This window comes from Agaricus bisporus (genome assembly GCF_000300575.1).
Source record: "Agaricus bisporus var. bisporus H97 unplaced genomic scaffold AGABI2scaffold_2, whole genome shotgun sequence".
NCBI classification, from domain to species: domain Eukaryota; kingdom Fungi; phylum Basidiomycota; class Agaricomycetes; order Agaricales; family Agaricaceae; genus Agaricus; species Agaricus bisporus.
Genome location: NW_006267355.1, coordinates 2,374,868 through 2,400,709, shown reverse-complemented (window position 1 = coordinate 2,400,709; position 25,842 = coordinate 2,374,868). Strand labels below are relative to the sequence as shown.

The following is a 25,842-nucleotide window of genomic DNA, read 5'->3' as shown; positions in this document are numbered from 1 at the left end:
CCCCCAGGGGACGAAGAAACTTGTGTATATATCGTTCTCTGTGTGTCATGCGCATGTTCAATAGTACCAATAGTAGTATCTTTTTGCCTAAGGGGAACCTAAATTAGCAAGGACCTTGATTTTCTGCTCCCCATACGCCAAGCCTCGTAAGAATCCATCATGATAATCTCCTTCAGTACCACTCGGAATAACATCACTACCAGCTCTCAGGATCGCATCTTGAATATATTGTTCCACAAAAGCGAGTTTCGACATTCCATACGTCGCGAAAACCTTCGCGGTTTGATAACCATCCCTCACCCCTTTAATACGAGAGGGGTTATCAACACTGCTAGTTTGGGATTTCGCTTGGCGACTCTGTAGTTCGCCAGCTTGACGCTTCTCATAGATGGTACCGAAACGATGTTGGGGGCTTCCGAGACCTGGGTTTTGACGCTGTACGTCGCCCGACGATGGATGTAAGATAGTGGAAATCTCGTCATCGCTGAGTGGATTCCATTTGTCGATCTTTGCTGCTACTTCTTGAGCTTGAGACGCGCTTGTAATGGCTCGATAGGTGAAAAACGTCTGTGGTAGGGCGATACCGACAGCGTGTTTGAAGCACCAGCCAACATCATTTTGACACTGTTCATTATCCCAAGCTGTTAAGTATATCAGTCATCAGCCATTACTCAAAATTAAGAACAAACGCACACCAGAAATACCAGCCAGCAGTAACACTCGAATACATCTCCAATTGAGCCGAACAAAAATCTCTCTGCGCTTGAACCCGATCTCTCTGGCTCGAAAGACTCCCTTCTGTCAACGCACAAGACCACTCTCCAATAACCAGATTCCGTCGTTCACTAAGTGCAGCTTTCGCGAATGAATCAGAGATACTGCTTTTGACGTTCGCCGTCTGTTGATCTGCAGGCGTTTTTGAATCGCTATCCGTGAAAACGAAATAGGAATGATGATCTTGAACGACGAAATCGCGACGACCGGCAACAAAAGGAAGGAACCTGTTTAGATCGAACGCGTCATGAATGTAAATGGGTATTTTCCCGTATTTCGGGACTTGACGCATGTTATCGATAGCTCGAGAATCTATTGCAATGTTCGAAATATGTTCAACTCAGTTTATATCATACAGGAAGAAAAACAAACTACTCACAGAAACTTTCTAGACTGGGATCAGCCGCCGGTTCATTCAAAATCTGTATCCCAATAACATTCGTAATCGGACCCAGCTGCACCACCAAATACTTCAAAGCCTCAACCAACAAATCCTGATACGCCTGCGTCTTGAAAAGATTCGTCTGTCCATCCGACACACCCGAATGTTGTTGACCATTCTGACTCCCAGGCGCAGCATGCATATCAATAAGAACACCAATACCCACTTCAGCAGCCTGATTGATAACGCGTAATAGTCTTGGCCAAGCATTCTTGTACACATCGATAAACGGTTCGAATGGCGTTCCTACAATGAATTGAGATCCTAGGATATAATGACCGATTGGTATTCTGACAGTGTTGATCCCCACGCTGGCGAGATAAGTGAAGCTATCGGCGGTAACGAACGTATCCCAGTGTTTCTCTAGGACTGCGCGAGCACTCGCTTGACCTCCCCAACCGCCTGCTATATCCAACTCTGCCAACCTCGGTTTCTTGGCACACTCGAAAAGAGACGCGGTCATCCATTGTTCGTGAACGAACCTGAGGATAGTGCTGTTAAGATATGTTATCTCGAAACTCAGAGGGGTAGCATACAGGGATCCGAGGTTTACACCTTGCTGCTGGCGGTACCGGTAGACATTCGCTTTTGTCTCCTCGTATGGCTGGAACGCGGGTACCGGGACAAGGACATCATAAGGCTCAACAATACAGTCTGTGCGGTGGCCTCGTGTGCCTCCATTGACTGCTTGGAAAGCGGACACAACCTCGGAAGAAGCAGCACCAGGCGAAGGGTTAACATAGCTTTGACCAAGTTGCAGAGCAGCAAGGACAGCGGTGAGGTTGTACATGACTGAGAAAGCCTTTGACGATAGCCAGCTACCGGGAAAGTCGACGACGAGGGTGAAACAGAGTACATTGACTGAGCATCATTTATGTCGGGACTCGTAGACTGAGACGAAATGTATAAACATACTCAATTTAGTTGATATTTCAATCATCTTAATCGTCCACACGAGGATTCAAAAAAAAAAAACGAATTTATTTTATACATTGCAAATGTGTATTTAGTAGTGATGTATGCGTACGTATCAATGCGTGATAATATTATGTCCATGAATGTGTAAAAGGGAATATGGTAGAGCGGAAGGTAACACAGCGATCAACCCATCAAAAAGCGACGACGCGACGTGCACTACAATCGCGGAATAGAACACTTCGTTCTCTTTTATCACCTCTATCCTTAGCCTCGTTGCATCATCGGTACCACAAGGATAAAAAGCCCAACATAACCGTGAAAACAAGGATGGAGTCAAGTGAGGGGCACGACCAAAGAAAGTGAGAATAGACATGTCTGCCTGCCGTTCACGGCTTGCGGAATTCACACAAGACAGTATAGATCGTGTTGAAGGCAGTATAAATCTCCTCTCGGACCTGATGGTCACGGAAGCGGTGTCAGCAAGCTGATCTCAGGTTGCAGGAGACAATCCAGATTATGCGGGGATTATCCGCAGGGTGAACAGAGCCGCGAGGCTCTGATCATGGGAAAAGAGAAGAAAAAAAGATGATTCACCTTGGCGCCGGTTAAGACAATCTTGCCCGAGACGAAGATGAGCAGCACAACCTTCGGCTTGATCATGCGATAGATTAAGCCAGGGAACAGCTAAGAATACGTTCAACATCATATTCAAAGACATAATAGGCTGCCGTACCTCAGGTTCGTAACTGCTGAACTGTCCATGGGAGTATGCAAGACCCTCAAGTCGTATAGGGAACTTGACATCGCAACTGCCCACAATGTTTTGTATCTTGAACTCAGAGAATTTGGCGTCAAAGCCCAATTTCTGCACGATACGCGCGTATTTACGCGACGCCAGACGCGAATCGTCCTCCGACTTCGCGCCCGTCACGACCATCTTGCCCGACGCAAAGATGAGGGCGGTTGTCTTCGGATCACGAATTCGCATAATGACGGCCGCGAAACGCTATAATCATGCAAATATCGAGCAGTTCGACTTTGCCATACATTATAAGCTTAGGGATCATGTACAAACCTTAGGGTTGTATTCAGCATTCCTGGCGTGAAGGGCGATTGTCTTTAGGTCCAGTCGACAGTCCAAATTGACTGTGGCAACGATGTTCTGGAGAGTAGGCACGATACCCTCAACCGCGGTGATGTGTTGTTGCTCGAGAGTAAGAGGCACCGGCGTCGAGGGCACTGGCGTCCCAGCGGTCGACGTCGACGGACCAGCAACAGCCGTAGTTGACGAACCAGTCTGCTGAGTAGGAGAAAGCTTGTTCGCGACGGCTTGAGAGTGCTGAGTCGGTTGAGGAGGGACATAAGAGTTGGAAAGTGGCGATGGCCCCGGCAATGCTATGCCAGAACTAGCCTGGACTGGAGCATTATACGCGTTCCCCGACGGAAGAGCCAAGCCATGAGCCTGCGGCGGCTGATACTGGGGCTGTTGCGGCGGCTGGTACGGCTGCTGCTGAGTATTGGGGCGGGAAAAGGTGACTTGGCGGGCGGGCAACGCGAAAGACATGTCGGGAAATTTTTTGGCTGAGCGTGGGAAAGTCAAGAGTCGGGGGTGAAAGAGTAATTTGAACCGCGAAACAGCATCCTTATATACCTTCCCCATTTCAAACTCCGACAATTGACTCACTTCGCCTTACGTAACTTCCCCTCTTTCCATTCCTTCCCCTGGTCCCCGCGGGCAGCCCCGTAGCCGCAACTCCCTCCCCCATTCCCGACTTTCCCAGTCCCTTCCCCGCTAAATCCTCCAGAAGTTGGCGTTGAGAGTCTCTAGAGATGGTCTTCTGTGGGTGAAGAGCGTCAAGAGGCGATGCAATGGGGAACTGCCACGTAATCTCGATGATCCCTGACGACCGTTATACCACTATTTGGTAACCAAGATGTCCTAACCCAAAAGCACCTTTCCCCCTTCCCATCTTCATCTGTTGAACGCCAAGGTCCACAACTCTGTCCATCCGTTCATACTTGACCATCTGTTGAACATGCTTCCACTACGCAGAATACACGTTGCTCCCTGTGTTATAAATAAGAGGGGGTCCACCCCGGTTCCGTCCCTGCCCGTTTCTTCCGAACGAACAAAAAACTGCGGCAGACAGTCATTCATGATGACACCATGTGACTAAAAGCGTGACATGTCTTTTTTTTTTCTCACACGAATGTCGTCCTTCCCCGGAACTTGGAAACCCTGATGCAAACCCTGATGTAACCCCACATCTATCTTCTTTTAACAAGCGAGCCCCTGGAGCACTCAAGCGCCACTTGCCACCTGCTCAACACCTGCTTGATGCTCAAAAAAAATTTTTTTTTTGATTGATGTCCGTCGTCGAGCCTTCCAAATACATACTCTAGATGTCTCACGCAAAAACGCTCGGAGACCCTCGAGACTAAAAATAAATATTTCCGCCGTTTTACTTTCAACCGATCGTTCTCGAAGGCTCGAGTACAAAATTTCCTCTTGGTGTGCATTGATCAAAGCCGGACATCTTAAAGTATTTTCGTGATGGTCCTAGATCACGATGAAAGGTGTCCAAAAAGAAATGCTGTTAAAAAGATATGAAGATCATGATCATTCCCATCACATCAAACGCCAAAAGAATCAACGTGGCTTAAAAAGATCCCGATACCCCCGGAAAGATAACACAAAGAAAAAAGTTCACCTACACACCCATCTTTTTGTGATATGAACAGTCATATGGTCAAATATGGGCGCCCAACAATCACCAAGAACAAAATAGAATCTTCTAGATAGAATCCAAAAAAAAAGAACAATGCGAAGAATGCTAATATACCAAGAAAAGTTGTAAGGAAAGCGGGTATTAAATCGGGAACAATTATAACATCTCGCATAGAAGAATAGAACCCTCTCCTAGTTCCGTGCGCGCGCGGTTATCGATCGAACAGAACTTATACACCAGCGACAATCCTAATATAAGAGTTAGCCTTCACGATACCTTCCAATAAAAATGACAACGTACTCCTCAGCCTTGTTAAGCGCCTGCACCATACTAACAACCTCCTTTCTCCGACTAACAACATACTCACTCTCCTTCAGCAAATCATCCAACACTTCCGGCTTGTACAACTCTTGCAACAGCTCGCGCTGCAAATTATCCTTCGAATGATTAACAAGGTTCAGTGAAATGGCTTTCGGAACCATATCGATCATCTCGCGCTTCACGATATTAAAGTACGAATGTATCAAAAGCTCTGCACGCACACACACACACAATCACAATCATATACGATCAGCATGGAAACTTGATCATCGATCATAAACCGATAAACTCACTGATAACCTCAGTTTCCATCGTCTCCCGCTCACTCAACGCCGTCTGTGGCCGAATCACTTGAGGTGGGGCTTCCATAGAAGTCTTCTTCGCCGTTTGCTTCTCGTTCTTCTTGGCCGCCGAGAAGAAAGATCCAAAGAAACTCGATTCCTTTTCCTTTGGATCAACATCAAGGTCCTTGTTATTGTTAACTTGAAGTCGTTTAGAATCGCTCGATGAAGGCTGCTGGGGCTTGCTTGCATTGATACGATCGGTCACAATAGCCGTGGCCTGAATTTAGATAGCATAAGCTTGGGTATTCTGGAAATAGAACTTAGTGTGGCTACCTTGTGTCCAGAAATGAAATCCGGATGTGTGGTGTTAATATAGCATGCCTGCATACTGCGACCCATGAGCTTCAAAAGTCGATAAAGATTCCAAGAAACGTACGAGACAAGGTCCGTCACAAGTTTGGTCGTCGGTGTCATGGACTTCTTGAAAAAGTTTACAACGACAGAGTTGAACCTCTCCCGCAGGGCTGGGTACCGTCGGAAAGCTTGCTATAAGGGAAAAGTTCAGCAAAACCAATCGCGCCGATAAGGTTTGAACACTCACGATTTTGCCAAGAAGTTGTCCCAGAATGCGAATCAGCTCGTCATATACAAGTTGACAGCATTTAAGACCGGGTTCCTCCAACCGTTTAATCTGTTGTTTCACAATCACTTCAAAAGCTGCCGTTCCAACAAAAAGTGCCGGTGTCGAACCCTATTCATATCTATATGAATACAACAAACCCCCAAAAGCAACAAGCTAATACGCACCGAAGAGTTGTACAACATCGTCCGTATGTCACCATCCTTCACTTGATCAAAGGGATCTATATTCTTGATTCCGTTGTTAAACAGTTCATGGAAAACAAAGCTAATTCGAGCACCACCCGACAATTCATTCAATGACAAGTCGTTGGTATTACCATCAATCGTCGTCCGGAAATCCGAAGTGAATTCGGTAATGACAGAGAGAACAACATTGCTCGAAGACTCGCCAGCGAAACCACCAAGACTTTGTAACTCAGCGTTGTACTTTGTCAACTGCTGCGCAATGCGAGCCTTGATATCGGGGATGGTGGCTTTGATGTGATGCATAAGAATCTGTAAAGCAATAAGTAATTAGATCTTGACTTTGAACACAATCCATGACGAACCATATTGAGCTTGCGGGCGAGGAAAGGGGTCCCGCAGAATTGAGCCTTGCTCTTGTAAGAGGCGTGATTTTCGAAAAAGCTGCGTTCATATTCGAGAGCCGCCGAGATTGGCTTACTCGACTCAATATCACGCTGACCGCGATTAACAACAGGGACATAGCCCAGGCGGAGAGGGATTATACGACCGGCAAGGATATCGACGACATCAGTTCCCTTGTCCCTGACAGGATCTGAGCTTCATGCACAAGGTCAAAGAGACAGCAACGACTCACATCAGATCTATCTTCGTCAAGACACCAATAGTCCTCAGTCCCTCAGGATCCACCTCTCGCGCCATTTTAAGTCCATCCGAATTGGCCAAATCGGTATTACCAGCCGTGACAGCGAGAATAATACAAGCCGACTTTGAAATATACTTGAGAAGCATATCACGAATCTGCTTTTCAATGTCTCGAGGCTGATCTCCTACTGGCACCTTGGTCAATCCGGGAAGATCGACCAAGGTGAGCGTCAAAACATTGGGAGAGAAGACACGAAGATTGATAGGCAGCGGAGAGATGCCAGCATTCTTCCCTGTTTTAACTTCTGTGTCACGGACGATTTCTGCTCGAATTTTGTTGAAGTCGAAAAACTTTTCGCCTGGGAGATGAAGAAACTCTCCCCATTCGTCTGCATTAGCATGCTTATCGCTTGATTTGTCTGTCCCATTGATCTGGGCTAAATGGCATTTGAGCACGAAACGGAGACATACAGACGGGCAAGAGAGGACGTACGACCACCAGGAGTACCAGCGGGGCGGTTTATGAGTTGCAGCACCTGTAGGACACGTTAGAGTGGCACCGCCACGATGCGCAGCGCACGTACAAGTGGTCGCCGTGTAACAATACCGGTTCCTCGAGGTAAAAAGTCACGCCCAACGATGTTCTATGAACACGGAAATGAGAAAAGTATAATGAGGGAGAGTGTCTTACAACTCACTTCTAGGACACTACTCTTTCCACTACTCTGACTTCCAAGTACACAGATTTGGGGAAGGTCTATTGGTGAGCCTGACTGGCCAATGGCAGCAAAAACATCCTGAAGTTTGTTTACGACAGAGACAATTTCTGTTCCGAGACCTGATTGAGTTGATGTCATATCCAGGGGAGCGGCGAGAAGATGAGAGGAAGAGAGAGGTAAAGGGAGACCGTGCTGCGAAGCGAACAGGAGGCTGGCGCAATGCGTGACCAAACTCGCACAAACCTTCCGTACAGCACTCGGAGTCGGCTACTTTGCTGCGCACAATCCATGCTCTGACTCGGCCATGCTGCGGTCCTCGTGCCTGGATAATCGACTCTACTTGTGTATGCGGATACTCATCATGGGCCACGTTTTCTAGCCAAGCCTATCTATGCGTTACAGAGGACGCCCCTCCTAGCATGCATCGAGCTATACTTCATCTCGCAATGCTCATGCTTAATTTCTCATCGGGCCGCCGTTCAATTGATATCTTCCCCCGCGGTCACTTGCACACTGGTCTACTCTATGCCTGAGTCGCCTTGCTGGCCTTTACCGTATAGGACCATGTGATAAGCGCTCCAATAGCAGGGCACTCCGGCCCGACCTCGAGTCTTCAAGCCTGCAGCACAAGCAAACGCAAAACTGGCTTGGCTCCACATTAGGCTTTACAGGTCATTGCACATATAACTTAAACCCGTTTTTAGTTTGCTCTCGATACCAGACCTCCTTCGACCATTGAATTATCATGAATTCATGTCATATTCACCAAGCCTTCTACTCTTGTGCATGTTCACGACTTTCACAACGTGTCCATTCCATACCTCCTTCTCTAGACCCGTGACATAGGGGCACGACTTCGAGGCATATGTCGCATTCATCAGCTGATGACCAGCATGCGTATGAAGACTGCTTTTTCGGCTTAAGAACCCACCATCCACGAGGCTAGTTCTCGGACTTAAACGCAAGGGAAAAGTGAGAGCGCGCCTTGAACTTCTTTTTCGGTATGAGCCGTTTTTCATATATAAACACCCTTTAATTTACTGGCCAACAGGTATCTTCGTCTCCCTTTACTGTCAACCCACCTATCGAATATGAAAGCTGTGGTCGCCCTTGGTTTTCTAGCCCCGTCCGTCCTCGCGGCTACAGTCCCCAACGAACTCTTCTCATCCCTCGTCCCTCAAAAAATCCTTGCAACCTTCAATGACCTACCCAATCCTACGCAATACCCTCAATACACCGACCAACAAGCCGGCGATTGGCAATACTTCAATCCCAACACATGGACATCAGGTTTCTTCCCCTCCACACTTTACGCCTTAAACACGAGGCGCACATTGTGCGGTGCCACATCACGAAATGGGTTAGGAATTGCTAATTGGTTGGAGTTGGGGAGAGAGGCGAGTAGGGCGTTGATACCTCTTGAGACTAAGAATTCTCAGGGACATGATGTTGGATTTTTGAGTTTTCCGTTTGTTGAGGAGTTGGCTGTGTAAGTTAAAATTATTACCTTGTCAGGAAATTATTCACGCGTGATTGATTGGTTCAATTTTCCAGAAACCCGAACAGTGAGACGGCTGTTACTGCGATAAACAGCTTCGCCAAGTTACTTGCCAATCGGTTTAATCCTACTGTTGGGTGTACGAGAAGTTGGGACGCGCCTGATCCTGATTTCCAGGTGCGTACGTCACATATAAATATCTTAGATCTAGAATCTCAACACCAAGTTCTGTAAACGTGGAATTTCACAACAGGTCATCATCGACAACATGATGAACCTTGAAGTTCTATTCCATTCCGCCGAATTAACTAACAACGACACGTTGCGTACGATTGGCAAAAAACACGCGGATACTACTATGATAAACCATATCCGACAAGACGGAGGGACTTGGCATGTCCTTCATTATAACACGTTTACTGGTGCTGTTACTGCCAAGAGGACGGCTCAAGGATTTGCGGATAGCAGGTGCACTTCACGCGACACATTTCCTTTAAAGGCTTTTCATTTATTCGGTCTTTTAGCACGTGGTCGCGTGGTCAGGCTTGGGGTATTTATGGTTACGCCACCAGTGAGTTTGTTATATACATTTCAAATTTTTAGTTCTTTCTTAGAACGCTTCGACAGTGTTTAAATTGACGGGTAAGGCCGAATATCGCGATACTGCGGTCCGTTTAGCGGATTATTTCCTTGACCATATTCCTAATGATGGAATTGTACCATGGTGAGCGTCCCTTTAAGTCACATTTGTATTTTGATGACTGAATTCCATTTTGATAATGCTTAGGGATTTCAATGCTCCGTCTCCAAAGCCAGCAGATTCTTCAGCAGCAACTATCGCTGCTAATGGTCTTCTTCTCCTCTCGCAACTTGAAACGACACCTAGTCTTAAAGAGAAATTCAGTAATGCTGCCATCGAGGTGCGTTTCTCCGTTTTTTTTTTTTCAGAGAGAAGAAAAAAAATGAATTGTTATATTGATAGTTATTGGACAAAATCACTGATTTGGCTTGGAATCCGTCGTGGCAGAGTTTATTGTCGAATGGGACAGTGAATGCGCCTGCTCGGAATCAACTTACGGGTACTGTTTATGGTTCGTTCTAAATAATCAACTAACTACTTTGAGTGATGCTGATTTATTTACTTTAGGAGATTATTATTTCGTCAAGGCTGGGAATGAATTGATATCTATGGGTTTGGCATCGTGTACTTGATACAGGGGGGAATGAACATAAATAAGTATGTATACAGGAATTTTCATGCATGATGGTGTTTCCAAATTTTGGTTTGTTTCAAAAAAATCTTTTTGCAACAAATTTTGAGTACCCGCCATAGTGTATCCCGTCATGTTGTTGGATATACATATACAAGATCCACTTATCTTTCTGCGACGTGTCGTGAGATGTTGAATCATAGCTTTCACAACACTTTTAACAAGATAATTTGAGGGAATCTCCTCATGAACCGTCGACGTTCATCATATTGAATAAAAAGTTAGACGTCACCACCGTAATGAAGACGAAAGACCTCATATTGGCTTTGAAAAATCAGAAGAATATATGAGATAGTAGGAAAAGAAATGATAAGTACAAAAAAATCATCACATACACACAAAAAAGAGTGTTCAATCTGTTTAAGTAAGTTATAAAAACCTGAGAAAAATGTAAAGGAGTTGTATCATCGTCAATCTGAATAAAAATCAAAACACAAGCCGTCAAGAGGTTATGAGCGTTATTAATGGGAGGAGGCGAAGAGGTGAGAGATAATTCACGAGGAGGAGACCGGTGATGACTATGGTGAGATTGTTGTTGTCCATGGAATGTATGTCCGTCTTGTTGATTTTGTGTTTGAATTTATTAGTAGGGTAGAGACTAGGAGGTGGGGAGGTTGAGTGAGGGAAAGTGGTGTGGTACAATTAGTTTCTCGATGATGGCAGCTTTTCCGGCCGACTACTTGTGTGCCCTCCCAAATCAACTTGGAGTCATCTCCTTGAAACAGTCAGACTGGAAACAAAGGGGGGGGGATAAACTGGTAAATGAGGTCCGAGTCTATCATGGTGGTGGGACAATGGCCCAAGGCCGTGATCACGATTATCAGGAAAGGACCACATGACTGTTAGGTTGGTTGAAATCCATGACTGAAAGAGCAGAACAAGCACGATATATTTGTGGACTTGGCTCCCGGTACTTAGGAGACGAAACTTAGGGGGTCACAGAGGTAACAGCCTCTGTCACTGGATTTGCAGTTAACCGGAACCGGTAACTCAGGCTAATCAAATCGTCGATCGACTACTTGGTGGTGTTTCTTTTGTAGGGGATTATTATTTTGTCAAGGCCGGGAGTGATCTCTGGGACTGGAATCCTATGCTCGATACGGGGGATTGAAAGGGGCCTTGGTTACCGTACTATGTTCAAGATGTTTGCAACGACCGAGTGCCGTAATTGTGATCCCGTCAGGAACAGTTCATTAATCTTTGGCGGGACGATTATCATGATCATGATTTACATCTGTTGAGCACTGATCTTTTTGCGACGCGTCGGAGATACGAGATCGTACTGAGATGTCGAATCACAGCTTTGCAACACAAGATATTTGGGGGAATCTTCTATACTATTTCAAAAAAGCGTCGACGTTCATTATGTTGAATAAAGGTTAGAAGTAAGCAGGGATCTAAGAACCGTAATTGAGGCGGAAGACGTCGTTTTGGCTATAAAACATGTGAGATGGTTGCGATGGGAGTGATAGTAGGAATATCACATACACATAGAAAGATTGTTCGACCTGTTTGAGAACGAAAGCCTGGGAAAATTGTAAAGGATTTCGGCTATCGTCGATCTGGAAACACGCGTCAAGAGAGGCGAGCGTGATGGGAGAGGCGAGAGGCACGCACAACGAGGAGACCGGTGATGACTATGATCAGATTGTTATTTTCCATGGGCTGCATGTCCGTGGTGAGGACTTTGTGTTCTACTTTTTCAAAGGGTAGAGTCTAGGAGGCGTGAAAGTTGAGTGAGGGAGAGTGGGTTGAAGGGGTGTGGTACCGTTAGTTTCTCGACGATGGCGGCTTGTCCGACGACTTGTGCGCCCTCCCAGGTTAGCTTGGAGTCGTCTCGCTGGAAGGGTCAGGCGGGGAGCAAAGGGGTTTTAAAAAAGAGGACGCACGTAGAGGACGGCGAGGCCAGCGCGATTTGCAGCAAAGTTAGGGTAGTAGAACTGGGTGAACTGGGCAGCGAGGTCCATGTCCATGGTGGTGGGATGGAGGGGTGGATGGCTGCGATCACGATTATCAGGAAGAAGCACGTGACTGTTAGCAGTTGGCCGGTTGTCGTGTTGGTGGTGGTCCAAAGCACGATGGCCCACTTTGAGCCAGCCCGGCCTGCGATGCGCCACAAGTCGTCTGCCCAGAACATCCTTGCCTCCTTCAAGCCGCCATCCGCCGCCGCCCTGCCGCCCGCTGCCGTCCCCGCCGTCCCCCTCCAGCCCCCGTCCTCCATCAGCTCCGTCTCCGGCATGGCCATCGCCTCCGCCCTCAGCGCCGCATCCCAGTCTTCCTCCCCCGCCTTGCCGCTTGTCAGGGCAGACACCACCCCCGACGCCCAGTACCCCGACAACCTCCTCTTCGGCACAACCAGCCCGCCGCTCGGCTCCAGCACCTCTGTCGAGTTCCTGCGCGACCTAGTCCAGAAGCGTCTCGTCACCCTCTCCTATATCAGAAATGTCCACGAGGGGTGCGTTCTCTCTCTCTCTCTCCGTCCATCCTTCCTTGACGACCCTTGCACAGCAAGAGCCACTGGTTTCATACCCTCCTCATCACCCGTGCAGACTTGGACAGGGAGTTCAATAACGAGTCTATGAAAAAACGGCAGGTTCTTTGACCTCGCTCCGTTGCTTGTCTCTGACCTCCATCGACCAGGACTTATCGCTTTGCTATTCTCGGATTTAATCTCTCAAATCTACTCGATATTAATAACCCCCACGATCTCCTCCGAGCCATCCTGAACACCATCACAGAGCACGAACAGTCAAAAGACGAAAGCGACAGGCCCAAGATGGTCCGTCTCCCGCCCTTTTATGCATTTCAGACCCAGATTTACATAGTCTAGTTTGCTTCATCACAGAAAATCTTCAAAAAAGGCATCTCAATCAAGAAAGGCGTAGGCTCAGAGTTTGCAGGCTCAGACGATGCATCCTATCTCACTATGCTGCATACCGTCAGTGGTTCATCTCTACCAAAAAACAAGGTTTCTCATCCACTCTCCACACAGCCCTTCGCGTTGGACTATCACGAAACCGTGCTATCCCTCCTCGACGTGATATCCGAAGCCTACAACAGAATTTCCAAGATCCTCGGTCCATCCTCCATACCCCATTCAGCCTCTCTCGGTCCTTTATCAGGCGTAACTCCCTACCCCGGCGTATCCTATCTTTTTGCCTCCGAGGCCAATAATTACAGCTCCCAATATCCCACCACCAATTTCGCCAATTCCTCTTCCCACTTACTTTTGCACACTTCGAGTCCCAATCCCAATCACCAACAACCTGTCCAATTTCCAAGCGTCACCAACTCGACGACAACGTTACCGGTACCTTCTGAACCTGATAATTCACTATGGAGTATAGCTAATGCTAGTAGTGTTGGAATGGGGATGGGTGCTGGATTTTCTCAACCTACGGTTAATTGGTCGTCATCTCAAAGTGATATGATCGTAAAAATAGATTCGAAACTCAAGGTGAGTCTTGCTTCTTCTGTCAGCCTTAGACCTCGCTGACTGCCCAATCTAATTTTTTATATTAGAAAATCATCTCGCTTTTGTTAAAAGATCTTGATGCGCTGGCGCGAAAAGGGATATTGGATGAATTGGCTTCGTTGTCGGGGAATTCGGTGGTGGCGACGGAACCGACGTTGTCGAATGGGTCGGGGAAGAGTATACATGATTTGGAAGGGTGAAAATTGACGAGTCTTTGGTTTTGTTAAGACCCAGTCGATTAAAATGGTCTGGGATAGACTTTCTCTTGTTTTTTTTTTGGCACTATTTTAAAATTGGTCCCGCTGAACCATTTGTTCGTTCTTACACTAACTATTATTTTGAACACACAGAAATTTTTAGGTATAACATTATATTTTGTGTATAGTATGTATACGTCTGTCGATTAGAGTACAATTTTCGTTGAGAGTAATACTTAGTTTATTGATTGATTTTTTGTTGTCCCGGCTATATGCGGGAAATGATGTTGTGGTTGTTGATGTGTGTGCCTCAAACTTTGTTCTGAAAAACTGTGCAGCTCCTCCGGAACGATGCAGGCTGCCAGCTCGTCTTATCTTCCTCCTCATCCTCTATCACCACCACCCCCACCACAACCTCCACAATCGTATTATCAAGGATTATATCATATACAGTCTCTTGGTGTGTACAATACTCGTCGTCATTGATAAAATGAATAATCGTAATTATTGTGGTGGAATAGGACCGCAGGATCATGAACTTAAGAGACAATATCTGGGTTTGTTGGAGACGAAACAGGTTATTGAGATATGTTTGATGTTGGATGTGTATGTGGCGCCGTATGTGAGAGGTATGATTTGGCCTCAGGATTTGGGGGCTGCGATTACTGGGTTGAGGAAATCGACGACGAGTAATGGTGCTTCTACTGCTGCTGGTGTTGGTGCTAGTGCTGCGACTACGACGACGAGTAATGATGAGGATGATGCTTCGGTGTCTACGACTAGGTCGGGGAGGAAGGAGGGGGAGGAGGAACCTGTGATGGCTTCTTTAGATGGATTGAAGGAAGGATCTGGTGGTCGTGTTGTGGAAAATGGTGAGAGGGTGGAGAAAGCATCGCAGGAGGTAACAAAAACAGCGGCGGCGACGACGGAGATGGAGACGGCGCCGATGAGTGGACTTGCTCAGGTATCGACATCATCAACGGGTGCATCTGCTTCTACATCTGCTACGCCTGCACCTACATCTTCTACTCCTGCACCTACGTCTTCTACTCCTGCTCCTGCGTCTGCTGCTCCTGCTCCTGCTCCCAATCAGCAACAGCCGCCTTATCCTCATCAGCCTTACGGTTATCCTCAACATCCTACGGCAGCCTATCCTCATGCACCATATTACCCACCACCTCCACCTGGTTATCCTTCCTATCCTCCGTCATCGTACCCTCATTATCCACCACCCCCTAACGGTTATCCCACCGCACCAGGAGGATATCCCCTCCCTTACTCAACTCCATCATCACACCCTCATCAACAATCATTTCCACATCTTCATCCCCCTCCTCCTCATCCGCAGTCCCATGCTCATCAAGAACAAACTCCAGATGAAATACCTAGTTATGAAGAAATGATTGTTGAAGCGTTACAAGAATCTGCATCTGCAGATCCTGAAGGATGTGCACCTAAAGATCTGTTTTCGTGGATGGCGGCTAGGTATCCTTTGCAGTCGAATTTTAGGCCGTCGGCGAGTCAGGCTTTGCAGAAGGCTTTTAAGAGGGGGAGGTTGGAGAAGAGTAGTAATGGAAAATATAGGTTGAGTGGGACTTGGGAAGGAGGAAGTGTAAGTGCCTCCGCCCAGATTGGTGGGGTTTATCTTATTTTATTTTTTTTGGTAGACGTCGAGAAGAACGACGAGACGTCCGCAAATGCAACAGCATAGTCAACCTAATGCTATGGTACCACCATCGGCTTCGTCATCACATCCACAACTACCACCGTCTGGTTCACCGTTCACTCATGCTCCCCTTGTACACCATCACCATCATAATACGCATGCTTCAGCGTATCCTTATGCTTATGGATATCCTGGATATCCTCAAATACATCCTGGACAACAACAACAACCACCATCTACAACAGATAATTCTGTTACGAAAAATACTACTGGAGATAAAACTACGATTGCTGCTGCGACGTCGGATGAATCGGATAAAGATGCATATGAAGCCGCTCAAAATATACTCAAAGCCATCAATTTTGGTGATTTATTACAAATTTCTCAAACTGAAGAGGGGGGTAATAATGTTAATAACAAAGGAGGAGGAGCGGCGGGAGGAGGAGATGCGGGGGAAGTGTCGATGGATCAACTTACGTCGTTGTTGATTCAAGCGCAACATGCTATTTCGGGTCAGAGGCAGTCTATGGAGGGACAACAACAACAACAACAGCAACAGGTTGCGGGAGCTTTGACTTCGAGTTTGCATGGTGGAGTGATAACGCCGTTACCGACGTTGAGCGCTACGGCTGGTGTCGCTGTGGCTTCTTCTACTTCTACTTCTAATGGTGCTGCTGCTTCTACGTCGACTCAGCTTAATGGAACGTCTTTGGCGACGACGATGGGGGTGGGACAAACAATGAATGTACGTGCGGAATTGCAGGCTCAACTTGCGCTTTTGGCTGTGCAGTTGGCGGAATTGGGACAGGAAGGTGAGAATGGTAGTGGTGGTGGTGGTAATAATGGAGTGGTTGAGCAACTTTTGCAAAGTCAAAATGGGATGACTGTTGTTGGGTCAAGGAATGAAGACAATGGTATAGAAGGACCGGTGACGCAAAGAGTGATTACGCCGCCTATGAATGGTTTAGTACCTCTTTCTCTTGATTCGAATCCGAATCCGAATACCATTTCGTCGGGGGTGGAGGGAACAACATCTGTTTCGGCGTCGGCATTGGAATCTCAAACGCGGTTAGGGAAGGAAAGAAAGGGGGATGATGATGATGATGATAGTTTGATTGATCCTGTTTTACGAAATGCGAGTGTGGTGGTAGTTGGGAACTCGACGTCTTCTATGACCCCACCTACATCAACATCAACGTCCGCGGAGTCGATGCAAACTCTAGTACCTGCAGTATCTGAAACGATAACTGGGTCTGTGAACACAATCACAACTGCGCTTTCTCTTGATCAAGAACAAGGTCAACAACGATCAGAGGGTAATGAACCGAGTAGTATGATGGTGGGGGGAGATGGTGACGATGATGATGATGGTAGTGATGATGATATGGAAGAAATCATTTGAAGTTGTACTACTATAGATTTCGGTGATGGATTTCATCTTCTTTTTTTTTCTGTTCCTGTGTGTTTTTGTTGTGTTGGTTTAATGGTACTTTTATTTTATGTTTTTTTTTTTCATTGTATATTATATGCAATCTTTTTTTGCTATTTCTGTTCTGCTTTTTTTCTTTTCTTTCTTGGTTTGAGTGCTTCTCGAGGTACGGAAAAGTGATTGTACACACTCCCTTTTCCGAGTGATATATAATGTATTGTCGACGAAGATGCTTGAAGACCGGTTGTTTTGATGTTGTACCGACCGATTCTAGGAATCATCGGAGGAGCTTTAATATCCGCTGCCCGAATTAGACTAGCAGCAATTTTGAGTGGCGCACTGAGGGAAAGTATGGACAATGCATGTGGCAGATCGGTAACTTAGTTTTTTGTTGTTGCCATGTGGTTGATCCGGGACCGACTCGTAATACATAACGCATAATGAGCTGAACCTGTGCTCTCTCCACGTTGGATTTTTCTCACGAGGGTTGCCATTGCACTTGATGAGAAGATGAAAGATGAGAATATCGGAGTCTTAGTGTCTTGGGATTGACCCATGTCCGAGACACGCGATGCTCAGGCTGCTCACTGAGGTTCATCGGTACGTAACCATCACCCTCTTTTTTTTTTTTTCCTTTGCATTCTTTTACTCATCTGGATGGGATGAAGGATTGAAATGCTTTCTTGTTTCATTCTTTTCTTTCAGAACAGCCACCCGGTGAAACAGTGGTACATGTACATATTATGGAGGAGTATTTATTTTTAGATTTATCATTTCATTTTGACATGGTCGGTCTACCTCGTCTTGGAGACCTTCTTTTGCCGATTCCCGATGAGGATCCCACACTACAAGCCGTATTGCGTCGATTTTAAAGTTATCATACTTATCATTGTTTTTTATGGACATTAGTTTGTCTGTTGGAAACATGCTTGTACTTTACAGACAAACTAGTACCTGAAATAGGTTTCCCTTTTGTGTTATTTTTTCTTCTTGAAAAATGAAAGAGGGAGTGCGCATATGGTTTTTTTTTGATAACAATGGATGAATAGCATACACTGTTAAGTTATTTGTTTTTTGAGTGGGAGTTAAACAGGTGGCGCGTATGTTACCTCAGGTAGTACTTGTAATATAGTACCAAGTAATCGTGTGACCATCCGACAATGACAGGTGGATGAATACTTTGTCGGCTCGTCGGAGCAGATATTGCGGGTAAATTTTACCGCGAAGAACTTCACTGTATAATAACTTACACATTCATGATTGTCGCCGACTGAACTACTGCTACTTCGTACTATATGATCATGGACTTGGACAACTCATATAGTCGTCCGACCTTCGTGACCCGGAAAAAAGATTATTCTGAGTAGAAAGATGATAATCATGTCTTCCATCTGTCAACAATGTAGTAAATTGGATACTATGAACATCATTTAGACTCAATGTTTCTCATGGAATGCTGTTGTTTTGCACCGCAAAGATGCTAGTGTTGTTCACTGCCTCGAGACTCAAAGCCTAAAGATCAACAAGTGAACAGCTTAAAGGAATCCGGGATGGAAGACCTGTACGGAGTACATATGGGTATACTGACGCTTGGAGGAATGAAGCGGAGATAAACGAGACAAAAACGTGCTCGGTAATTGACCGCCTGATTACTACTGGGTAGGGGATCATTCGGTGACCAGCTTTAGCCGCAGCGCTTTGAGATATCATTTATTTACCCGTCGTACAAACTTGTGAGCAAAATAGCACAAAGACACCTTTTGTCTCGTCTTCCATTTCCTACTGTCCCCTTCATATGAGGGAGAAACTTCCGGACAATAATGAATAAATCAGTGATAAGGGCATAATAACAGTGGCTTATTGTTGTTTTCTCTTCTAAGAGTATCGTTTATGTGATTTGTTATTAGGTAAGATGTCGCTAAAGGTTTAACGATACTCCATCAGGCAGGGTGTTTACCAGTCTGGATTAGCCTAGGCCCCCAAGACTATCCCAGTAGAGGTCGAATTTCAAGTTTTCCAGTGTTTTTTGTCCGAAAATTCCATCTTTTTGACAACTGATTTGAACGTTTCTCGTTTTTGTAGATGACAAAAGTGTTTTCACCTCCAAAAATTCCGAGAACTTGTCCGGATCTGAGGATCTAGCCGCTACAGGGATAATCCGGGGGACCCTGCCAGCCTCCAGTTGATTATGAGACTTTTTGATCGGTCTTCGTTCTTTAAATGGAAAGTGTTGTAAAATGTCGCGTGGCTCGGGCAATGACTTTGTTCTAATTCTGGAAGGTTTATGATATAAGGGAGACTTCTCAGGACCACGCCAACCGGTTTGAGGCCTCCAAGTTCTGCCCACCCCATCAACCTTCGCCTTTCTTACGCCTTAGAGTATTCCGTTCCGTATTCTCCCTTCCTGACGGAGCTGTAGTAGTATGTCTTATGATGAACTGTCGGTGAGAGGTTTATCCTCCCTGTCGCGCTGCCAACTCACGTTTCATGTGCTGTCAGTCTCAAGGATGCGAGAAAACCGAGTCTTTGGTACGTCTGAATTGTTTCTAAGAAGAACCTGCCTTGAAGCTGACACATGACATTCTCAGCTTCCACCGACGCCCACGAGTGGTACCTATAAAGTCAAATATCATGCTGAAGACGCACAAGACTTTGTACTGGACGTCGATCGCACACCTGTTGATCTGACCCTTATCATGCCTCACTACCGTGCTCTTAACCAACCTATTGATCACAAAATGAGCATGTTCGTAGTAAATAGATTTGGTTCAACCAAACTCAAAGTTGTGAGTCTCCGGACCCATTTACCTCAAGATGATCGCTAACAGAACTCTAACGATGTTTCAGTGCCGAAATACATCGCTGTCACGATTTCAACTCGAAGTTGTCTCTAGTTCTGCCGACGTGACCATTTGGATTCCTTCCGACTTCAAAGGTCGCATATTCTATACCGGGAAAGCAAAATTCTCCTCGGGATTCATCAATAGAGTTATGCAAAATGCACATATAAATGATGCTTTCGCTCGGGATTACTCAGATGAAGACGATGTTTTTGTGGATACAAAAGGACTGGTTCACTTCCGTATGTGGGATATCCATACTGGTGCTCCTGAAAATAGCACAAGAGAATCTCTCAAACGTCTATTCGGTTGCACGCGTCGCACTCCAGCTATGGAACTCAACTGGGATTTTCTGATTGAGGACTAAAGTTTTGTCCTTTTTCTTTCTTCGTCCTCCTTTCATACCCCACCATTTTTTCGTTTTCATTGTATGATTGGCATTACTTCATACGGACTCTCTGGACCATCGCATTTGCATCGCCTCTAGGCTCTTATACCGTTGTAGCATTATACCTGTCTGCTTGTTCTGTATCACTACGTATTTCATTTTTCGCATATTATGTTGACGGGGGCTTACTGCGTAGGTTTTATGGTCGCATTTACATGATATCACCTTCGCTTTAGATTGTTTAATAGTTGAGTCCCTTGGATTCATTCGATTAGTAGATAACTATGCAGATGTAAAAGCACTCCAGTCATTAAATATACGATTATCTAGCATCGAATGACTATCGGCTTCATGCGCTCGCCGACTGACCGCGCAAACCAGCGTCTCGGAGACATTGTTCCACCGTGTCCAAAAGTACAGGGTTCTCCAGCGCTGCAGCAACCCGCTCCTTGTCATTGAGTTGTTTATTAACTGATGCCATGTGAGACTCGGCTGAAGGATAATTTAAGAAACACCCACCGGCGTACTCGCTTTGATGGGATCCTGGTTTGAGAAAGATATCCACTTTGAATCGGGTTGGAAGGCTACGCAATAGGCGGACCCGAATGCAAAGGCCTGATAAGGTTTATTAGAAGCTAATTTTATCGGAGAAGTAGAGATATACGCAACCGATCAGAGTGGACATCCCACAGTGAGGGACGGTAGGAGTAAATTCTATGATGACCCGGTTTTGTTCGATTTTGATTTGTGGAGAAGAGACGACGCGAAGTTCTTCTAACGTATTTGGATGCTCGGGGTCGTATATTGAACGAATTAAGTCTGGCTTTCTGAGTGAGCGTAGGTGACATAAGAAAGATAAGGAAGGCGTACCAAATATTTCGTCGGGGTCGATAAGCTCAACACCGTCGACTTCATCGTCGTCGCTCGTTGACTCATCTATCCATAACGAGCGTGAGAGCAGTTCAGATTTACGACCTAGGATCTTTGTCGAAGAGAAAATGACAGGATTGGGATTGAAAACTTCGGTCGGCATACTGGTGGATGGATGTCTAACAGGCTCCTACCCAGCTCGCTTACAGCGTGTTCCAAAACAGGACAAGATTATGTCAGAACAACATGTCCATCGCTGTAAGCGGCTGGAATTTCTCGTAGATCGGGCATCACCGAACCCAATAATAGTTCAGAGATCTCATCGACAACATGATAGCATTGATTAATTAACTTAATTACTCTGTCACGCCTAATAAGCCCCTGTCCTCGAGAAAAACATGCCCGCCGCTTCGTCAAGTCCCGATTCCATATCGTCTACCTGGAAAAAGGATCGGATAATCAACCTGGTACAGCACAGACTAGAAAAGCGGCCTTGCTGGTACCAGATCGAAGTCGCAAAGGCCTTTTTCTCTGGCCGTGATGTAATTGGTTGCGCGCCGACAGGGGCTTGGAAGACCCTCTCGTTCTGGATACCATTATTAATGGCTCAGGACGAGGGTCAGAAGAAGGTCTTATTTGTAGTTAGCCCTTTAAATGTGTTGGCGAAACAAAACGTCGACATACTTTTGAAGGTGGGTATCTCTGCTGTAGCTGTATCAGCCGAGAACGCGACTATTGCAACGTTCAAGGTGCGTAAATTATCAACCTGGCCATGAAAAATACTTAGCATCAGTTCAGGACATCGAGCAAGGGAAGTACGAGGTCGTCGTGACCAATCCGGAGATATTGATTGCAAGCGACGAGCTCAATTTCCTATGGAAAAAACCATCCTTTACTGCACACATCCTGGGTTTTGTTTTCGATGAGGGACACTGTATTGTTCAATGGGGAAAATTTCGCAAGCACTACCTTGCGGTTGGAATCCTACGACATCTTATCACCGATCCGGTACCTTTTTATGTCGCCTCGGCTACTCTACCCACCCCTCTCATAGCCGAAATTCGCAAACTCCTCCACATGAATTCTGAAAGGACAGTTGAAGTTTTATGCTCCAACGATAGGCCGGATATTGCTCTAATGGTTCGGGAGTTGAGCTATCCATCATCATCATATAAAGATCTCAGTTTCCTCATTCCACACAATTGGAACGAAGGAATGAACGTACCGAAAAAGTTCCTGGTCTTTTTTGATGATATCAAAGAAGCTGAGGCCGCGAAGGAGTTTTTCCATCAACACCTGCTCAAAGAATACCATTCCAAAGTTGCATGGTTTCATTCTACGATGGGCCAGCTGTACCGAGAAGCCAAAGTGGAGGGATTTCGAAAGGGAGAGATATGGGGATTATTATGCACGGATGCATTCGGTCTGGTAAGTTGTCGTTATGTATTTGAATGTTTGCAAACATACTTACTTTAATAGGGAATGGATATAGGAGACGTGGAGGTCGTGGTACAGTACAAAGCGACCTGCGATCTCTGCACCTTGTGGCAGCGTTTCGGTCGCGCAGCTCGATCTCCAGCTGTTCAAGGGGTCGGGATCTTGCTTGTAGAAAAGAAAAATACTAGTCATGGCCGGGAAAAAGGCTTGAAGCGAGGAATCCAAAATTCAAATGACGGACCTCGTAAACGTCAACGGTGTTCGAAGACCACACACTCTACGATCAAGGAGGAAGCAGGAGACTCTATAGACGTTGACAGCAGCTGTCAACTTGACACGTTGCCATCAATCCATGCCCCGTCACAAGCCGTGTGGTTAAGGGACTGCCAAGAGCGATATACCAAGCCGGAAGTTACCCCGAAAGATCCAACCAATGCCAAGAAAGGAAGACTACCAGGAGTTCTCCCTGGTACGGCAATGGATGACTATATCAATATTCCAACATACATTTCATGTCGTCGACTAGTCCCTCAGCTTTACTTCAGGAACGATAACCGAAGTAAGTCCTTTTCTTCCTTCTTTTCATGCGTCTGTGTAACGTCGAACATAGTTTCCGATGGCCATCACCGCTGCGACCCTGTAGCACTTCACGGATGTGACCGATGCCAACCAAGAGCCAAGACCATCTGTTGCGACCTCTGTCACCAGCAGTCTTTCGAAGACTTTCACATTCGCAATGCCCACCTCCTTAAGACGGCCACGGTTGTTCGACGATCCGTAATACCTGCATCATACAAACGAACTGCATATCATTCTACTCTCGAAGACGCATTGTACGAGTGGCGCGAAGACCGAGCCGTTGAACGCTTTGGAGAGGGACTTGCAGGACACCTAGGGGCACAGATGTTTATGACCGAAGATATTTTAAGTCGTATCATCGATTGTTGGGCATGCAAAAAAATCACTGAAACGTCCCAGTTATACAGGGAAACTTCGTGGCCAGGCCACTTCATACAAGCTTATGGTCAGTCATTGATGGACCTACTTGCCACCTATCCTCCCTTCGACGTGCAACGTGCCGCTCCTTTCCAAGCTCCTCCTCCTCTCCTCACTCCTTCTCCTCCCTTCAATAAGAACTCGAGTTCGATTCCTCCCTTGGCGCTCCCTGCAACTCCCGAAGTCAAATACCCAGGGCCTAGCCATGTCCCCGGTATTAACGTCATGCCCTGTCCAACTGTCTGTCAACTTCCGACTCCCCCTCCCACTCAAGTCCTACCTGTTTCGATTCCACATATCATTCAACCCAATGATATCCCTTTTAACACGCCCCTTCCCACCTTTGTAACTGCAGTTCACACACCCAGTATACGCCTCGCTCCCTTATCAATATCCCCTCCCAGTCCGGTAATCTTTTCAACTCCAGTTACTGATACTCCCAATATAGCTCTCACCGCTTCGAGTTGGCTACCCCATAATTCTGGGCTTGCTGTGCCTCATCAACGTCGAAAGCGGGCACCAATTCGTTGCGGAAACTGTTTACAAGTTGGTCATAACCGTACGTTTGCGAGTCTTAACATTTTTACATTCTAATATTGATATATATACTCAGAACGAACGTGTCAAACATCCAAGAAAGTCAAGATGGAGCTATTGGAACATCAAAACCAAGGAAACACATTAACTGCTTTGCCTTCAAGTTCAAACGGTGGGACTCTCGCGGCTGCTCGGGTCTCTAAAGATCCCTTTGTTCCAGTTGTTTTCTCTGCATGGACTTAACGCTCGGTACTTGCTCATTCAAATATCTCGTCTACAAACAGGCCACCGTCATCCGTTTCAAGCATTTGATTAGCTTCTTCGTCAACGTCGTCCAGCTGGGTGGGTTCGACTTCGCCTCTTGCCTCTGAATCTTGTGCTATGTCTTCTGGGTCAAATTCTCGTATTACTCCGCTGGGTTTTCGCTTGCTCTCTACCTCAAGTCTCAGCTGCTCTTGCCTCTTGTGCCCCGCATGCCATCTTTGCCTCGTTTCTTCAACGGATTTGTTCAACTTTATGATCCCTGACTGCATGGTGTCCATCAACTCGAGTTCGCTTTTTCGGCCTCGAGTAAATACATTGGTCTTGTACTTCTCCATGTACCGACGCAGCTTATCAAATGTCAAATTCATTTTGGGCGGTGCATGTCGATTCGTTTTGTGAGATAAACAGAACATTTTTTCAAATTGTTCACGAACATCCTTATAAATCTCGATCAGCGGCGAAGCTTCAATCATCCGATGTATCGTGTGGTTGGAGCCTGCTCCACCAAATATTCGTTTGATATAGAGGTTGTTGTGTTCGATTACCCAGTCGACGCCTCGAAAGTGGTCTTTACGTCCTGTTGGATTGACCAGCGAGTTGATACGAACTGCATCTCTATTAGAAAAGGTAAATTTCCATTTAGTTACCAAGATCTTGTACTCACGCCAACGGCTTTGGGTACAGAATATATATATTCTCCAAATAATGAAGAATCTCGTGAGCATATTTCGTCTTCCCACATCCCATGAAATAGAAGACCCATTGCGATAAACAGGCGTCGAGGCGACCAATGTCACCATGATTCATTGAATAATTGGTCTCCTCGTAAAGGAGAAAATCTTTGTGGTACGCTTTTGTCATTTCAAAGACTTGATCTCGCTGACTGCTGTCCTTTCGAGTGTCACGGGCCCGATCTGGGAGCGCTACAAAATTCTTCAACAGCTCATTGGCAATTTCGACTAGCTCGTCCCATGTTGGGTTCGTATTGACCCACTCTTCTAGCGACAAACATTCAGGATGACGTTGGGATACCGCAATGCGCCATGCATCAAGGCGAAGAACAATTCCAATGTGCGTAATGACTTCATGGAGTTGCCGAAAGGTAGGATTAGTGAGTATCTTGTGTTTCTCAAGCGGGCGAATTTGAGTAACGTATTTCATCAGATTGGTAGGATCACTCTCAGATTCCGAGGATCTGATATGTCTCCGCCAAATTGCATCAGCGCAGGCCATTCGAGCATGGAACCACCCATGGCAAAACAATTGAGACTGAAATCGTTGTCCGGGACTCACGTCGTCAATTCTCGAATCTTGAAG

At 46.1% G+C, this 25,842-nt stretch overlaps 9 protein-coding genes across 9 annotated transcripts in view; 4 read left to right on the top strand and 5 right to left on the bottom strand.

The window, feature by feature from the left end:
• Positions 1 to 2,006, bottom strand: part of AGABI2DRAFT_200333 (hypothetical protein) — a gene marked incomplete at its 5' end in the record, with an annotated part of 2,818 nt that extends 812 nt beyond the window's left edge. The window contains 4 exons of the mRNA XM_006458516.1: positions 20 to 641; positions 694 to 1,086; positions 1,154 to 1,698; positions 1,753 to 2,006. Coding sequence (XP_006458579.1) covers positions 88 to 641; positions 694 to 1,086; positions 1,154 to 1,698; positions 1,753 to 2,006 — 1,746 coding nt within the window. The 3' untranslated portion in view covers positions 20 to 87. The remainder of the gene's footprint in view (positions 1 to 19; positions 642 to 693; positions 1,087 to 1,153; positions 1,699 to 1,752) is intronic.
• A 517-nt stretch (positions 2,007 to 2,523) lies between these two features.
• On the bottom strand, positions 2,524 to 3,347 carry AGABI2DRAFT_44722 (hypothetical protein; the record flags this gene model as incomplete). The annotated part of the gene is made up of 4 exons (XM_006457623.1): positions 2,524 to 2,589; positions 2,729 to 2,818; positions 2,868 to 3,140; positions 3,210 to 3,347. Coding segments are annotated over 4 exons (567 nt in total), but the record flags the coding sequence as incomplete, so codon positions are not given.
• A 1,561-nt stretch (positions 3,348 to 4,908) lies between these two features.
• AGABI2DRAFT_190843 (hypothetical protein) lies at positions 4,909 to 7,823 on the bottom strand. The gene is made up of 12 exons (XM_006458515.1): positions 7,637 to 7,823; positions 7,523 to 7,582; positions 7,432 to 7,474; positions 6,931 to 7,375; positions 6,659 to 6,878; positions 6,276 to 6,605; positions 6,070 to 6,219; positions 5,905 to 6,014; positions 5,802 to 5,856; positions 5,478 to 5,745; positions 5,164 to 5,395; positions 4,909 to 5,111 (listed from the first exon to the last, which is right to left on the bottom strand). Exons 1-12 carry the CDS (start codon positions 7,793 to 7,795, stop codon positions 5,093 to 5,095), a joined length of 2,091 nt encoding a protein of 696 aa, XP_006458578.1. The 5' UTR covers positions 7,796 to 7,823; the 3' UTR covers positions 4,909 to 5,092.
• Positions 7,824 to 8,621: 798 nt separating this feature from the next.
• Positions 8,622 to 10,446, top strand: AGABI2DRAFT_190841 (glucuronyl hydrolase). The gene is made up of 9 exons (XM_006458514.1): positions 8,622 to 8,658; positions 8,709 to 9,146; positions 9,212 to 9,332; positions 9,409 to 9,623; positions 9,680 to 9,726; positions 9,783 to 9,879; positions 9,943 to 10,075; positions 10,138 to 10,246; positions 10,303 to 10,446. The coding sequence occupies exons 2-9, from the start codon at positions 8,749 to 8,751 to the stop codon at positions 10,365 to 10,367; spliced, it is 1,185 nt and encodes a 394-aa protein (XP_006458577.1). The 5' UTR covers positions 8,622 to 8,658; positions 8,709 to 8,748; the 3' UTR covers positions 10,368 to 10,446.
• A 1,182-nt stretch (positions 10,447 to 11,628) lies between these two features.
• Positions 11,629 to 12,471, bottom strand: AGABI2DRAFT_190840 (hypothetical protein). Its single transcript, XM_006458513.1, has 5 exons — positions 12,316 to 12,471; positions 12,195 to 12,266; positions 12,044 to 12,142; positions 11,915 to 11,988; positions 11,629 to 11,860 (listed from the first exon to the last, which is right to left on the bottom strand). The coding sequence occupies exons 1-5, from the start codon at positions 12,397 to 12,399 to the stop codon at positions 11,824 to 11,826; spliced, it is 366 nt and encodes a 121-aa protein (XP_006458576.1). The 5' UTR covers positions 12,400 to 12,471; the 3' UTR covers positions 11,629 to 11,823.
• Positions 12,472 to 12,504: 33 nt separating this feature from the next.
• AGABI2DRAFT_183594 (hypothetical protein) lies at positions 12,505 to 14,308 on the top strand (the record flags this gene model as incomplete). The annotated part of the gene is made up of 7 exons (XM_006458512.1): positions 12,505 to 12,881; positions 12,935 to 13,015; positions 13,067 to 13,205; positions 13,272 to 13,364; positions 13,419 to 13,883; positions 13,949 to 14,019; positions 14,287 to 14,308. 7 exons carry the CDS (start codon positions 12,505 to 12,507, stop codon positions 14,306 to 14,308), a joined length of 1,248 nt encoding a protein of 415 aa, XP_006458575.1.
• Positions 14,309 to 19,521: 5,213 nt separating this feature from the next.
• AGABI2DRAFT_190839 (hypothetical protein) lies at positions 19,522 to 20,866 on the top strand. The gene is made up of 5 exons (XM_006458511.1): positions 19,522 to 19,637; positions 19,693 to 19,722; positions 19,782 to 19,979; positions 20,041 to 20,550; positions 20,611 to 20,866. The coding sequence occupies exons 1-4, from the start codon at positions 19,617 to 19,619 to the stop codon at positions 20,398 to 20,400; spliced, it is 609 nt and encodes a 202-aa protein (XP_006458574.1). The 5' UTR covers positions 19,522 to 19,616; the 3' UTR covers positions 20,401 to 20,550; positions 20,611 to 20,866.
• Positions 20,867 to 21,689: 823 nt separating this feature from the next.
• AGABI2DRAFT_64836 (hypothetical protein) lies at positions 21,690 to 22,908 on the top strand (the record flags this gene model as incomplete). Its single annotated transcript, XM_006458510.1, has 3 exons — positions 21,690 to 22,040; positions 22,090 to 22,719; positions 22,771 to 22,908. Coding segments are annotated over 3 exons (1,119 nt in total), but the record flags the coding sequence as incomplete, so codon positions are not given.
• Positions 22,909 to 24,518: 1,610 nt separating this feature from the next.
• AGABI2DRAFT_149013 (hypothetical protein) lies at positions 24,519 to 25,758 on the bottom strand (the record flags this gene model as incomplete). Its single annotated transcript, XM_006458509.1, has 2 exons — positions 24,519 to 25,140; positions 25,190 to 25,758. The coding sequence occupies 2 exons, from the start codon at positions 25,756 to 25,758 to the stop codon at positions 24,519 to 24,521; spliced, it is 1,191 nt and encodes a 396-aa protein (XP_006458572.1).
• Between the last annotated feature and the right edge of the window lie 84 nt (positions 25,759 to 25,842).

Excerpts from the sequence above, each read along its gene's own strand:
- AGABI2DRAFT_190840 (XM_006458513.1), bottom strand. The coding sequence starts at position 12,399 with ATGGACATGGACCTCGCTGCCCAGTTCACCCAGTTCTACTACCCTAAC. Across the intron at positions 12,267-12,315 it reads CTGGCCTCGCCGTCCTCTAC|CGAGACGACTCCAAGCTAAC; the intron begins GTGCGTCCTCTT and ends TGACCCTTCCAG. Across the intron at positions 12,143-12,194 it reads CCATCGTCGAGAAACTAACG|ACTCTACCCTTTGAAAAAGT; the intron begins GTACCACACCCC and ends CACGCCTCCTAG.
- AGABI2DRAFT_190843 (XM_006458515.1), bottom strand. The coding sequence starts at position 7,795 with ATGACATCAACTCAATCAGGTCTCGGAACAGAAATTGTCTCTGTCGTA. Across the intron at positions 7,376-7,431 it reads CGCTGGTACTCCTGGTGGTC|CCCAGATCAATGGGACAGAC; the intron begins GTACGTCCTCTC and ends AATGCCATTTAG. Across the intron at positions 5,857-5,904 it reads CTTGTGACGGACCTTGTCTC|TATGCAGGCATGCTATATTA; the intron begins GTACGTTTCTTG and ends CATGGGTCGCAG.
- AGABI2DRAFT_190839 (XM_006458511.1), top strand. The coding sequence starts at position 19,617 with ATGTCTTATGATGAACTGTCG. Across the intron at positions 19,638-19,692 it reads TGTCTTATGATGAACTGTCG|TCTCAAGGATGCGAGAAAAC; the intron begins GTGAGAGGTTTA and ends ATGTGCTGTCAG. Across the intron at positions 19,723-19,781 it reads GCGAGAAAACCGAGTCTTTG|CTTCCACCGACGCCCACGAG; the intron begins GTACGTCTGAAT and ends TGACATTCTCAG.
- AGABI2DRAFT_190841 (XM_006458514.1), top strand. The coding sequence starts at position 8,749 with ATGAAAGCTGTGGTCGCCCTTGGTTTTCTAGCCCCGTCCGTCCTCGCG. Across the intron at positions 10,076-10,137 it reads TCAGTAATGCTGCCATCGAG|TTATTGGACAAAATCACTGA; the intron begins GTGCGTTTCTCC and ends TTATATTGATAG. Across the intron at positions 10,247-10,302 it reads ACTTACGGGTACTGTTTATG|GAGATTATTATTTCGTCAAG; the intron begins GTTCGTTCTAAA and ends TATTTACTTTAG.